The 13,164-nt window shown below is 40.5% G+C and overlaps 2 protein-coding genes and 1 pseudogene across 5 annotated transcripts; 1 reads left to right on the top strand and 2 right to left on the bottom strand.

The window, feature by feature from the left end:
* Positions 1-1,289: 1,289 nt before the first annotated feature.
* LOC148868310 (UDP-glycosyltransferase 89A2-like) lies at positions 1,290-2,518 on the bottom strand (annotated as a pseudogene).
* Positions 1,672-9,230, top strand: LOC148868309 (tRNA-splicing endonuclease subunit Sen2-1-like). 4 transcript variants are annotated; one of them, XM_088972851.1, is made up of 5 exons: positions 2,289-2,407; positions 2,690-2,773; positions 3,078-3,377; positions 4,225-4,993; positions 7,661-9,230. In XM_088972851.1, exons 4-5 carry the CDS (start codon positions 4,266-4,268, stop codon positions 7,821-7,823), a joined length of 891 nt encoding a protein of 296 aa, XP_088828977.1. In that variant the 5' UTR covers positions 2,289-2,407; positions 2,690-2,773; positions 3,078-3,377; positions 4,225-4,265; the 3' UTR covers positions 7,824-9,230. The 4 variants fall into 4 exon arrangements, with proteins under 4 accessions (XP_088828973.1, XP_088828977.1, XP_088828974.1 ...); XM_088972848.1 differs by lacking the exon at positions 3,078-3,377; XM_088972849.1 differs by having other exon boundaries at positions 2,378-2,773.
* A 1,666-nt stretch (positions 9,231-10,896) lies between these two features.
* Positions 10,897-12,686, bottom strand: LOC148868308 (tetraspanin-3-like). Its single transcript, XM_088971543.1, has 2 exons — positions 11,927-12,686; positions 10,897-11,448 (listed from the first exon to the last, which is right to left on the bottom strand). Exons 1-2 carry the CDS (start codon positions 12,437-12,439, stop codon positions 11,104-11,106), a joined length of 858 nt encoding a protein of 285 aa, XP_088827669.1. The 5' UTR covers positions 12,440-12,686; the 3' UTR covers positions 10,897-11,103.
* Between the last annotated feature and the right edge of the window lie 478 nt (positions 12,687-13,164).

Genomic DNA, 13,164 nt, shown 5'->3' with positions numbered 1-13,164 from the left:
TCACCTGTAGTGTAAGCTGTGAAAAATTCACCATGGGGAGTAACATGAAAAGAAGCACCCGAATCAATGACCCAATCACTGTTTGGGCATGCAAAGTTGACATAATTATTATCACAAACAATAACATCATCCTCGGCTGCAACAATTGTAGTATTTTTTCCTTATTTCTTGCCTTCTTATACCATTAAGGGCTAAATTACTAACTAAAATTTCCCAGTTGTCAGGCAAGGAACTAAGTAACAATAAGGCCCACACTTCATCATCCAGATTCAATTTCATAGTAGTCAATTGATTTATCAAAACTTGAAAATCACTCAAATGTTCAGACATATTAGTCCCATCTTTATATCTCAAGTGTGTTAGTTTTCTAATCAAGGTAGCATTGTTTAAACCTGTTTTTCTTTCATACATAGACTCTAATTTTTTCCATAAAACATCAGCCATAATTTATTGTGCAACATGGTGGAAAATGCTGTGGTTGATCCACTGTCGGATTTGGCCTACAGTTTTTCTATGCATGATTCCCCATTCATCACTTGACTTGTCACTTGGCTTTACTTCATCACCTCTTATGGGTAGGTACAAATATTTGCAATAAAGAATGTCCTCCATCCTAGGTTTCCAAATGGCATAATTCGGTGAAGTCAATTTTATCATAATACCCGAGGATTTCTCCATTTGTATCAACACAAACAATTAATTTCAGCCAACCTGGCTCTGATACTATTGTTGGGTAAGTTACATTATAGTAGCAAAAATGAATGTAAAACCAATCATAGGACAACAAGAACCTTTCCCCCAAATTTGTGTCAAAATGGGTTTGCCAACAATAATAATAACAAGTAAACAATTCAGCCAAGTAATAGAAAAACAGATAACAATCACTACACAATAGCACATTGGAATTTTTACGTGGAAAACCCTAAGATCGGGGAAACACCATGGGACCTATGGTCCGTAAAAGTCTTTCGCTAATTCAGAAATTAATGGGTACAATAGTTTTCTCTAGTTGCAGTTAGAGGCATACAAACATCAAGGAAATAATCCTTGGCTCACAAGAACAATATTAACATCACCAAATGCAAGGTGGATACAACACAAACATAAGTTTAAATCTCACCAAGTTGTTGTAAATCTAAACTGAGAAATAAAGAAAAAGAAGAATAATCACCAAATCTGAACTAGAGTGAAATTCTTAACTCTAGCACTTAATATAATCAAGAACAGGCTTGAAAGTCACTTCTAAACTTGATCTTGAATGGAACAAGAGCCACCTTTTTCCTCTTTTTCACAAAACTCAAAGAACCAGAATAAACTTTCTTTTTTGGTTCTTTATATATTTTTATCTTTCTTCTTAGTTCTTCTCTGTTCGGTGGTTATTAGTTTGACGCCACTCAAAAAAACACAAACTATTCGATTCCCTTTTCTTTAGGGAGGGGTGGGCCCCACCATATGGGCTGGACCCACACCCAACAACAGGTTACACCGTACTGAGCCCACTTCGTTCATCAATCCAACACCAGCTCTAGCACCCTCCATCATAGCCAGAGGGCCCACACCCTAAACACGGTGGTGACCCATTTCCTTCTTCACGTGATCTAGATACACGCCCTCCAGCGCATCGAACGTGTTCAAAATCCATCCTTGACGATCTGCCATCGAGGAATTTGCGATCATGCCATCCTTGACGATTTGCCAGTCGGGATCTGATTCCCTGTAGAGATGGATTATAGAGGGAAGGTGGTTGTAAGGAAAGGAAGGGGAATGTGGGAGGCTGGGGAAGGAGATGGGAGATGTGGAGGGATGTAGAGTTCCGAGTTTCGGACAAGAACGTCGAGAATGGAGGCTAAAAATGTGTCGGAGGAGTAGAAGGCAATCTGGGGTACACCCAGGCGACGAGCGAGGTGCTGGGTTCAACAGAGGAAGAAATCAGAGAGGTTGGCTACGGGTGGGGAAGGGTGAGTATTCCACTGGGTGATGGGATCGGAAAGTGCAGAAAGGGCGCATATGATGGGAGTATTGCCGCGGTTTCCGATGTCCTTGACGTTCTCAACGCTGGGGGAAGAGATGGGTGATGGGGGAAAGGGAAGACGAGGGTTTGGAGAGAAGAGGATGTAGAAAGGGGAGGTTGTTGGGTGTGATGAGTATGGTTATGGTTAAGCTACGAATGGCCAACTGGTGGGTGAGATACAGAAGCGGTAGGCGCAGGAAAAGGAAATACTAGTATGTGTGTGCCACCGCCGGAGGGATTCGTCGACATCTTGTTAGTGTAGAGAGAGGGGAGGAGAGAAAGGGGAAGGGGAAGAAGAGAGATCGGGGGAGAGAGAGGGAAAGAGAAGGGGAGAGAAGGAATCTGCTGTTCGTGTATCGTGAGGTTGGGGAAGATGAATAGTATTTTTCTTATAAGGTAGTGTGGTGATTTAAAAATATTACAACGGCGGACGGAAGGGGTCTTTGTCTCACAGTCATAGTATAAGGGGTCTTTATTGCAAAACAAAGTACAGGGGGTCTTTCTCATAGACCTGATAGTATAGGGGTCTTTCTAATTTACCTTTTTTTTAATATATCGAATCAACCGATTTGATTAACCGGATTTTCGGTTTGATTTCGGTCGATTTTTCGATTTTTCTTGCTCAGTAGCTCACCCTACAATGTTTTTCATGGTCTATTTCAATGTTCTTAAATGCAGAGGCTAACGTTTCTTTGCTTTGGCTTCACATATGGAGAGTTTCACCTCTCCCTTGACATGAGCGCTTCTTTCTTCTCAGCAAAGGTGAGTTTTATCATTGTTATTGTTTTACATCTTTTGATTTCTGATTTCCTAATCCCTCCGCCTTGTTTTGCTTGCACTAGCCACTTCTATATTGTCATTTTCTCGTTGAGTTTTGACTATTAACGTATACATCTCTCTCTTCTTTTTTCCCCCTCTCTTTCTAGGTCTTGATTTCTACTTTGTATTTCAAGGGTTTAGTTCTGGTTCGGTTTTTGTTTTTCTTCTCATTGTTTTTTTTTTTTTGTCTAATACCGAACTTGGATGAAATCCGAAAACCGATACATCCGATCGAACTTGAACTCAGAATGGTCTCTCATGCATCCGATGGGAGTTCGGATTAAATTCGGATGGAGGGTTTTCATTCTCGAATCAAACCTGGATTTATGTACATCCAATCAGAGTTCAATCCGATTACAGGCCTACATTTCCGTAAAGGATGATATTTTGGTTGGCCAAGATGGTGTCTTCGGCTTTCACTGGCTGAGACCACTGTGAGTCGATGGTCATTAGTGAGAATGTGAGACTGTTGGTGTTCATTAAATTGGTAATTTTGGGCATTCCTTGTTTGGTGGTCGAGTATCCCTCTTATTCATCAAGGGTCCAGGTTTGTTAGTGATTTATCATCTTATATTGTATATTGATTTCGGTTGTTCTATAATTCTCCACATGCATTAACTGGTTTGTTCTAATTATCCTCCAAACGTTTATTACAGTTTGACTGCATCAAGCCATTAACTATTCTTTTGTCATCATTTGGTTTATTCATCTGACTTCCACGAAAGTCAAATATGGTTCCCATACAGATAAATCGTTGCATTCTAATTGTTTGTTATGAGAACCGATAGAATAGAAGAAAGCTCTAGTTCCAGTCTACCTTTTGTGCCTAATACAAGGAAGTGGAAGGTGGAAAAAAACAACAACCTAGTCTTCCCTCTTTGTGATTTATGTCAAAAAAAAGCCATCACACTATCGTTTCTTCTTTCTTCTTATTTTCCATATAACAAGTAGCAACCCCAGACCCTTTCTTCTTCTTTTCCTGAAATAGGTGTCACAAGCCTAATCTAGGTAACCGAGACCAAGGCAGTGCTGCTTGGCAAGTCTGACTTCTCCTTGTTGCTCAACAACCTGGTTGATGTTGAGAGTAGATGATACCGTTTTTCCGGTGTAACCTTAGTTTTCAGTGTTGCACATGTCTTGTATTAGCGTTATTGACGTACCTTCATGTCTAAACAAGAAAAACGCTGGGGCTTATTGGGCAAAACTCATGTTGCATCTAATCTATCACATGGAAAATTCCTGGGTGATCTAGAACACTTAATTTAATTTATCTCTAGCACCATTGTGTCCTTTACTTTTCTTTTATTATTTAATGGACACACACACACATTCTCATGCATCTTGATTTTTAATATTGATTTTGATGTCATCATATTCGATGTTCTGTTGCCTAGTAACCACACGGCTTCTTTCATAATCTGTGAAGAAGAAAATTATGGGACCAAGATGGAAGGGGAAAGATTCAGAAGCTCGAGCTCTTGCAGAACCCATGTCAGAAATTGTCCAACAACTTCAATCATGTCTAATTCATTCCAAGACACGTGGCTTGCTCTTGGGTTGTAGTGTACTTCTTGGAGCAGGGGCTGATTGTATGGATTTGCTGATCCGTGCATGTTTTGGTCAACCCATCATCACAGCTGAGAAAGATAAGCAATGGTTTGAGTTGAGTCTGGAAGAGTCTTTTTACCTCTTCCACTCTCTCAGATGTCTTGAGATTGCAGGGGAAGATAAGCGTTTGAAAAATGAAGATGAAATATGGCAGTATATAATATCCAAGAAACCTGCATTTCCTTATTTCTATAAAGCTTACTCCCATCTACGTGATAAGAATTGGGTTGTGCGTTCAGGTTTTCAGTATGGTGTAGATTTTGTTGCTTACCACTACCATCCAGCTTTGGTGCATTCAGAATATGCCATCCTTGTTCTATCAGAAGGCAGTGATGATGTGAATGGCCGGCTGAATGTGTGGTCTGATCTTAAATGCATGGTTCGGCTATGCGGCAGTGTTGTGAAGACATTGTTGGTTCTTAGGATCAATAGAAGTGATGGTTACCTTGCAGTTTCCCCTTTATGTTTGGAAAAATGCAATGTTGAGGAATATACGATCAAAAGATGGAATCCAGAGCAATGTCGTGAGGAGAAGACAATAAATAAAAGAACTGGGTAAGACTTTTAATTATCTGTCTTTTTATTCTTGCTACAAAGAATATGTTTGAAAAATTTTATTTGATCTAACAAAGTGTTACTTTGCTAATGCTTCATGTTTATCTGGCGAAACTTATGTTGCTTAGTTGGGGGATTAAGTGCTGTTTCATGGTTGAACTTGCTTGTAATTGTTTGTGCTATTTTGCAAGTTCACTATCAAACACATTGTGACTCTGAAGCATTATACGCTAACTTAATGAAGAATATGCAGACTGACTACACATCACATCTTAGTGGCCAGAATCACTCACTGTTCATGAGACAAAAACATGATCAATTCTCAAAGTAAAAAGACCTGGTCATAGTCAAAACATCAGACCTATATATGTTTCTTTTCTTTTCATAAAAAAGCAAATTATTATCCAACAAAAAATATTATTATTATATTTTGATGTAATTATCAAGAATACTATAATTAATTGGAAAACAATATAAATGGGGTGACTGGCATTCACCTCGTCACCAAACAATCCAATCAAAATATCCCCCATAGAACTAGACATGCAACTATCTTAATAAATTGCAATTTCCTTTTTGCTCTTTGTTAAAACCGGAAAGGATATAAAGGAAAGAAATAAATGCTAATAGATATACTATGGTACCTGGATACCTATACGACACAATGTTATGAAAGCCAACTCATCTAACTGTTTTTCCATCGAGATGGCAGTCGGTGGTTTAACTATCTGGGTCAAATGAGTTAACCTGTGACATTATAAGTTATATAATAAATATAAAGAATAGATAAATTACAGAAAAAAATATTAGAAAGTATAGAAAATTGGGCATGTGCTGCATGTCTCAAATATTATATGTTCATCATATTAAACAAAAATAACTGTGATAAATGAGAATAATTGTTATTAATGATGATGGAAATGGCTAAAATACAAAAAAAAAAAAACAGAAAAGATGATTAATGTCTAATCAGTGATTGTTCAGTAGTGTTCAACCAGCTGCGTCAAGTAAATGATTTGGGAGCTAAATAGACCTAGAAACCTGGTTGGGTGATGGGTTGACTAATCTAACTGGCCAGTTCAACCACAGGTTGAAGACATGATTTGGTATGTGCATATGCATTCTAGAGACGATCCAAAACTTTGAGGGTTGTTAAGTCTGGAACTCCAACCCTAAGAATTGGGAATAAAGCCCAAGCCCGAGGTCAAGCATGAATTATTCAGCACGAGCCCAAGAGCCCAGCCCGCACTAAAATTTGATGTACTCGGGTTGGGCTCAGCCCCTGGTCAGGCTTAGGTTGGTCAATTAGCCCACATTAAAAATTGATATACATGTGTGTGTAATATGTATGCATGTATGCATATATGTATATTTTATCAGAAAAACATGCATATATATGCATTTTTTTTATCAAAAACATCATTTTTATTAAATTAAGAGAAGAGAGGGAATAAGTATACAAAGGGGGAGATAAAATAACTTAGCTCCCCAAAAACAGAAAACACAGGGAATGCAAAGAAAAATATTAAAAACTAGCCCAAAAAACAGCCTCCCTATTCACTCCTTGCTTGGACAACCCATCGGCAATTGAGTTGGCACTCCTTTTCACCCAGCTGTACTGAATCTCAATGTCCCTACCCAGCCATAAGAACTGTTTTTTTTTTCACTGTTAAAGTTCCACAAACCACTGTCCTTTGTCTTAAACCAACTAACCACCACCTTCGAATCACCTTCTAGAATCAAGCGGCTAATATTTAATTCCTTTGCTCTTCGAATACCTTCAAGCGCTGCAAGGATCTCAGCCCTAAGAGAGTTACCTTCTCCAATAGGGGCAGAGAATAAAGCAGTAACAATCCTTTCCTCATTCCTGAAAATTCCTCCAATCCCAGAGGGCCCTGGATTCCTTACGCTGCTGCCATCAAAATTCAGCTTTATAAAGCCCGAGGGGGGAGGGGATCATGCATATATATGCATACTTGCATGCATATATGTGTTTTTACATATGCACATATACATGTTTATAATCGGGCAGGGCTCAGGCTGGGATAAGGTTGGGCTGGGACCGGGCAAGGTTCAGGCTTTCCTGAAAATTTTAAAAGTCCAAACCTTTGAGCCCGAGGACTTAAAATTTAAGCCCAGCTCATATAAAATTGTGGGCTGGGTCGGTCCAGGCTCGGGTTGGGCCTGCCCAAGTTGCACTCCTACTCACAGCTCTAGCTCCACAATTCTATAACTTGCTCAAACACATCTATTTTCCAAATTTGGGGTCATTAAGAATGTTCAGAAATCACTTGCCTCTTCATTCCAGGCTTAATTCAACTCGTTTGAGGAATTTATTTGATCTAGTTAAAAGCCACTGCCACTTCATTTCTTTGTTCTCATTGTTTGTCATCTACTCATCTCTATGTGATGGAAAGTTTATCTGATGTCACTCATGTAGTGAACTAGATTGGGGGATGAGCTGCAGTTTTGTGATCTTAACGTACATTTTATTTCTGCAAGTTCACCATCAAACCTATAGTGATTCATGATCATGGGAAAATTTGTGTTTTATTATTTTCACTCTATTTTGCTTGAAAGAGTCCTTCACAATTGTTAATTAATGAAAATTTTGTAAAATTTCACGATCGGAATCTATAATGTTTGAAGATTCTTGTTTATGTGCAGCGACTGTAGGATGGTTTCTAGAGCTTGCAACAATAACGCAAAAATGAGGGTGGGAGATGTGAAATACCAAGAAGAAATTGCCCAAGATAATGAACAAAGGCATAATGCAGATCCAGAAGAAGAAAAAGAAAAACTGGAAAAGTTAAATTTCTATAAGAAATGAAGAAAAACATGAAGACATCTATGGTAGGTGGTACCCACAATGACAAGCTCCCTCTAGCGCTTGTCAGACTTTGGGGTGTCTCCCCCAAGCCCATTCATTGTTCTGATCAAAACAAGAGTGGTACTGGTACGGTTTGTCAGCAAGGCACTTGTTTTGACTGGATGGATTGCTCTCCCTCTCCTTGTGTTATCTAAATTGCGGTTCCCTACACACAAACCACTGGTTCGAGAATTTATTGAATTATAAGAGGGGTTACACCTTGACCTTGTTTTCATTTATCCGCCTTTGAAACAATAATGAGCTCGCCCCACTATATTCATTCAACCTACCCAAGGAGATAAACATACTTTTATGTCTCAGACTCTCAGCAATAGCTGTGATTTGATTCGGGATTTGTTTGTGTGATATCCATCTCTTAGGAGGTGGAGACAACCCTTTGGCTATTGGGAGGCAAAAAAGAGTAAAGACCAGGCTCCAAAGTGAACATACATACTGTCTGGATGGATTCCTTGATCTGACAAGTCCTTTGGCAAATATTTATGCCAGATGCGATTTCTTTTGGTTCTATTTCTGCACTGAATCCTTTCCAAGCTGAGGCCCTGGCACTAAATCCTCATTCAGGCAGTAATCAAGAATTGTGGCTCGGGTCAAAAGGTTTGTGGCACTAAAAGATTGTCGCTTTAGTGTCTAAGTGTAGACATTCTGATTTTGTGAACAGGTGATTCTGTTGCACATAGTGTAGCCCCAAGAGGTTTGCGGGACAGGGGGGGAGGTGGGTGGGGTTGGCGGTTCTTTGGCAATTTTCCTTCCTGGGTCAAAAGCCTCTTAGGGGTCTCTTGATATTTGTATCCTGTTTTGTCTTGCTTTGTTCTGTTAATGAAATCTCTTGATTGCAAAAAAGAGGGAAAAAAAATTCATGCCAGATCGGACGAATCCATGGCAAATGTATTCTTGTTGGTGAAGGGCGTGGGAGACTCGGATTGCATGTTCTGTCCGTAGAGGCTAGAGCTCTTGTCCTGCATGAGACTTTAGTCCTCTCATTTCATGTAGAGCTCCATGCAACAGTAATACTACTGCTGAAAGCATGGCTATTTGGACGTACCACATGGCGAGAGAGCCTGTGGACAGACTCAGCATTATTATGGTTCATGGATGTAGGGTCGGGTCGGTGAATGGTGGTGCCCGTACAGGTTGCATTTGTCTTTATTTTGACTACTGTTATGTAACAGCGGTGCTCCAAGGCTTCAACTCCTGCGGAACTCTTCTTAATTATCAATCAAAAATAAATAAATGGTTATGGGGATTGTCATGTCTCCAACCAGTGAAGGTGGCACCTGTCACTCACCATGTATTTAATACTTACTACCTTCTTCCTCCTAATATTATTAATAAGCTTTGCTTCTCTCATTCTATTTGCAAATACAATTTCTCATTCCAAATTATGTACAACCCCACTGCAGGAAGGACCGATTAAGGACATGTCTAAACCGAGGTTCAAAATATAGATGCGTATCGGGCGATATTGATAATTTTTTTTTTACTTTTTTTATTTGTTTTTCAAAACCAGTTCAGGGGGAGCGGGTTAAGGCTCCGCCACCCCCTGAACTGGTCAGAACTTCAATACTTAGAATCTTGGTTTAAACTAAAGCAGAATGGAGCTCCAAATCCTGAGAAATAGAGACTTTCTCCTACTCCTTCAAAAGCTTCTTATGGCAGTAACACGTTCCAATGTCTCAGATTCTTAAAGGTCTAAGCTTGCAAATGGTGAAAACAAAAACTATGGCCCCGTTTGGTTTGCAGGAACAAGAGTTGGGAATTGGAATCGGAATGGTCTAACTGTTTGATTGGGTGGAACCGGTACCCCATTTCCATATTCCTGCTGGAATGGTATTCCCTCATTTGAGAGAATGGCCATTCCCTCCCCCTCCGTTAGGAGTGAAATTTGAAATGTAGAGTAAGGGTTAAATCTAGGGCACCTAAGATAGAGAGCCATAACAGACACCACTCCATTTTAAAAGATGGGAGTCTGGATCTGCTATCATGCAGTGAATCCAATCACATGATCAGCTATCCCAAGTCCCAACCTCGCGTGATCCCTTTCACTTGAATGCTTCAAACGCTAGCCAATTTTTTATATTAAAAATTTATCATTTTGGGTTATTGGGGCTAAGGTTTCAACTTTCAAAAAAAGGTATAAGAGCTGTGATGTAGGAGTTCTGAGCCAGGAGATTCTCAGTACCAGAAGATCCATGGAAAAGGGAAAAAACAGTAAACCATGTCTAGGAGAACCAATCCCAAAAGATTCAAGTCTTAGGGGCGGTCTGATGATAGTTGGAAGTAGTGGAATTTGATAGAAAATAAGAATGAAAGTCAAATTCAAGGACAAGGAGTTTTGTGAATCTCCAATAAAAGCCAAATTAGTGAATAAGTTCTTAAGGAAATTATGAGTTGTTTAGTATATGAAACTGAACTCGGATTGATTACTATACCATAGAAATTTTTTGATTATTTTATCTACTGAAAAAACAATTCAGTTTAGCTACTTTCACTCTTATCAAACAGCCGCAGTTTAATGGTAATGGAGAGCTGCCCATGAGAGAGTTAAATCTTTTTATGTGAGTTCAATTGGTATAGTTTGCTTCGGGTTGGCTATTTTCTGTCATTCTGTGTGGTGGGCTGGCAGGGCTGATAACTGGTGAACCGCCAGACCAGTTCGGACCCGAGTTCCACTCCGGTTCGGCCCGGTACTAAACAGGCCAGGCCAGCAGAAGTAAGGTCCATATTCTCTTGTTTGTTGGGACTCGGGAGCATTTCAAGGTTGCACGTGCAAGCAAATGGAAAGTGGGAACAGGGAGGACCCTGATGCCCACGGCCCACCCATTAACTATTAATATCCAACATTGAAACTAACTAAGCTAAATTAATTAAAGGCACAAAATCTAATTAAATAATGTTCAACTTGTTAATGTTTGTAGAACCTGAGACACCAGTCCGTCAAACAAGGCTTCCCTACCTCCAAACTACTACCTAGCTTTTCGTTAATTTCCCCTTTTTCTTTACACCGACATCACAATAGAATAAGTGAGACTTTTAATTAATGACACAGAAACCCATCAAATTTCAATTTCTTCATACAAAGAAACAACCAAAGCTATAGACAAAAAAAAATGGTCTTAGAACATAGCAAAAAAACAGGAACCAACCCAACTGATGAACTGATTGATCTATTCTTTTCATTCTCCATACAAGAAAGTTACAAAGAAAAAGGACGAAGCGAGAATTAGAAGTGAATCCTACTAGGCTGAGCCTTTGTCATCCTGGCCGTGCCGTAAGGCTCGTTGTTGTCGATTCTCCGGTTGTTTCTGAAGGCGGCGCAGCCGATGATGTAGACGATGACCAGGATGATGAGCACCACAATGTTGATCACCGAGACCTTCCTCCAGCTCCTCTTCAGGCTCGCCAGCACACCCGCCTTGCACGAGTCGCAGGCGTAGCAGAGCTGCTCCTGATCGTTGCTCCACTTCAAGCAATCCGAGTTTGTCCCCATCAACCCTGCTCCCTGGTTCCACACGGTCTCGTTCGAGTACACGTACCCACACTCCGTGGGTGGCTTGCAGCAACCGGACTACATACAGTAATGGAATAATTTCGTCAATTTTGGGTATTGGTCAGAGGCTTAAATTAATCCATTGCGCTGACAAATAACAAGGATTCATTTGCTTTAGACTTAATGGGCCAGAGCTGGACCAGTCGCCCAGAAGTGGTCTTCTTCTAAAACCCGGCTACCAGTGGACCAGACCAGCTTGAAAGACGAATTATTAACAATATTAATCGGCCCCGCCAGTTCGACTGGAGCATATCGAGTTATCAAGAACCCCTGAAACTTTGTTAATCAGGGAGGGAGAAAACAAAAAGGAAGAAGGAAGAAGGATTCGTGTTTTTTGATCACCAGAGACGAAAAGGAATCGGGGGAAAACGAGGCGTTTGATTACTTGCCCCCATGATCAGATCGTAGTTGTATTAGAATTCTCAGAGTTTACCTGAATAAGCAGCACAAATCTTGTTCAAAATTAACAAAGAAATGTTGGTTTGGTTGGTGTTACCTGGATAGAGCTGAGCTTTCTGAGATAGAACATGTCAGCAGTCTCGGGTACTCCATTATACTGGCGAGCCATCTTTCCGCAGACCTTGGAGTCCCTGATACAAGAGCTGATCTTGGCCCAGTAGCTGTCATCGTCGATGCGATCTCGGAGCCAGCCGGAGTAGTCGGAGAGGTAGTAATCAAAGTAGGCCCGGTTCATGACGACACGGCCCGAGCCCTTGTCCGTGACGACGTAAGCGAAGATGACGAAGCCGATCAAGGCGGCGATGATGAAGAACATGGCAAAGAGGTAGAGCCACAAGAGGAAGGTGTTACGGTAGCAGGCACCGGCAAAGCCGGCGAGGGAGATGACCATGATGGAGACGCCGATGATGATCAAAGGCCACTGCAGGAACCTCATGCAGTCGGTAGTGTTGGCCTTGCTGCTCAGCCATATCCCTCCTCCCAGTATGGGAATCGACAGTAGAAACGTCAAGAAATTTATGGCTCCGATCAAACTGTTACTGGCCCTCATCTCTCTCTCTCTCTCTGCCTATATCTGTCTGTGTTTGAACTTTGAAGATTTCCTGATCCTCAGTTACTCAGGGTGGTTCTTTGGAGAAGTGAAGGAAGGAGGATGCTGGGTTTGTGTTTTGTTTTGATGGTTGGGTGACTTGGGAGGTTTGGTTTGGTGTTTTTGAGTGAAGAATGGACTACCGAGTGGAGATAGATGAAGTGAGGTGATGGGTTTATTTATTTTATTTAATTTGTTTGATTCCCAGAATTCTTTGGTTGTTTATGTGTGGTTTTTTGTTAACTTTCTTTCTAATTCTCTATACGAATTGAATGCACATGGGGCAGCATGCTTCATTGTATGGAAAATTACTTTGAGTTCAGTTGGGGTCTCTCTCTCCCACTCGGTCGACCAATATCCTTCTGATGGGCCCAACTAATAGAGAACACTTGGATCAATTATAACCATCTGATTAATGAAATCGATGGACTGGATAGACGACAAGTGGCGTTTTGACTTTTGATAGATAAGACGAAATAAGGATAAAAGACTTAAACCTCCCTCGAGGTTTGCCTGTAAATGCTGAAACTTCGCCTCTATGTTTAAAATGAAACCAATTTTATCTCTGTTGGGTAAAAACAAAAGCAGGAAGATCCTCCATGGTTGCGTTATTAATTTCTTCCTCCTCGTTCAGGGGCAAAGTTTGGCAAATGTAGAATAGTGAACTGAGAAAGGGGCAAGGTTAG

This window comes from Nelumbo lutea, chromosome 2 (genome assembly GCF_056320005.1).
Source record: "Nelumbo lutea isolate HS-2025 chromosome 2, American lotus-T2T, whole genome shotgun sequence".
Classification (NCBI taxonomy): domain Eukaryota; kingdom Viridiplantae; phylum Streptophyta; class Magnoliopsida; order Proteales; family Nelumbonaceae; genus Nelumbo; species Nelumbo lutea.
The sequence above is the reverse complement of the archived record's forward strand: the minus strand, read 5'-3'. Positions and strand labels throughout refer to the sequence as shown.

Coding starts and splice junctions, on each gene's coding strand:
- LOC148868309 (XM_088972847.1), top strand. CDS start 4,266: ATGGGACCAAGATGGAAGGGGAAAGATTCAGAAGCTCGAGCTCTTGCA. Junction 4,994..7,660: donor ACAATAAATAAAAGAACTGG/GTAAGACTTTTA, acceptor GTTTATGTGCAG/CGACTGTAGGATGGTTTCTA.
- LOC148868308 (XM_088971543.1), bottom strand. CDS start 12,439: ATGAGGGCCAGTAACAGTTTGATCGGAGCCATAAATTTCTTGACGTTT. Junction 11,449..11,926: donor GAAAGCTCAGCTCTATCCAG/GTAACACCAACC, acceptor TACTGTATGTAG/TCCGGTTGCTGCAAGCCACC.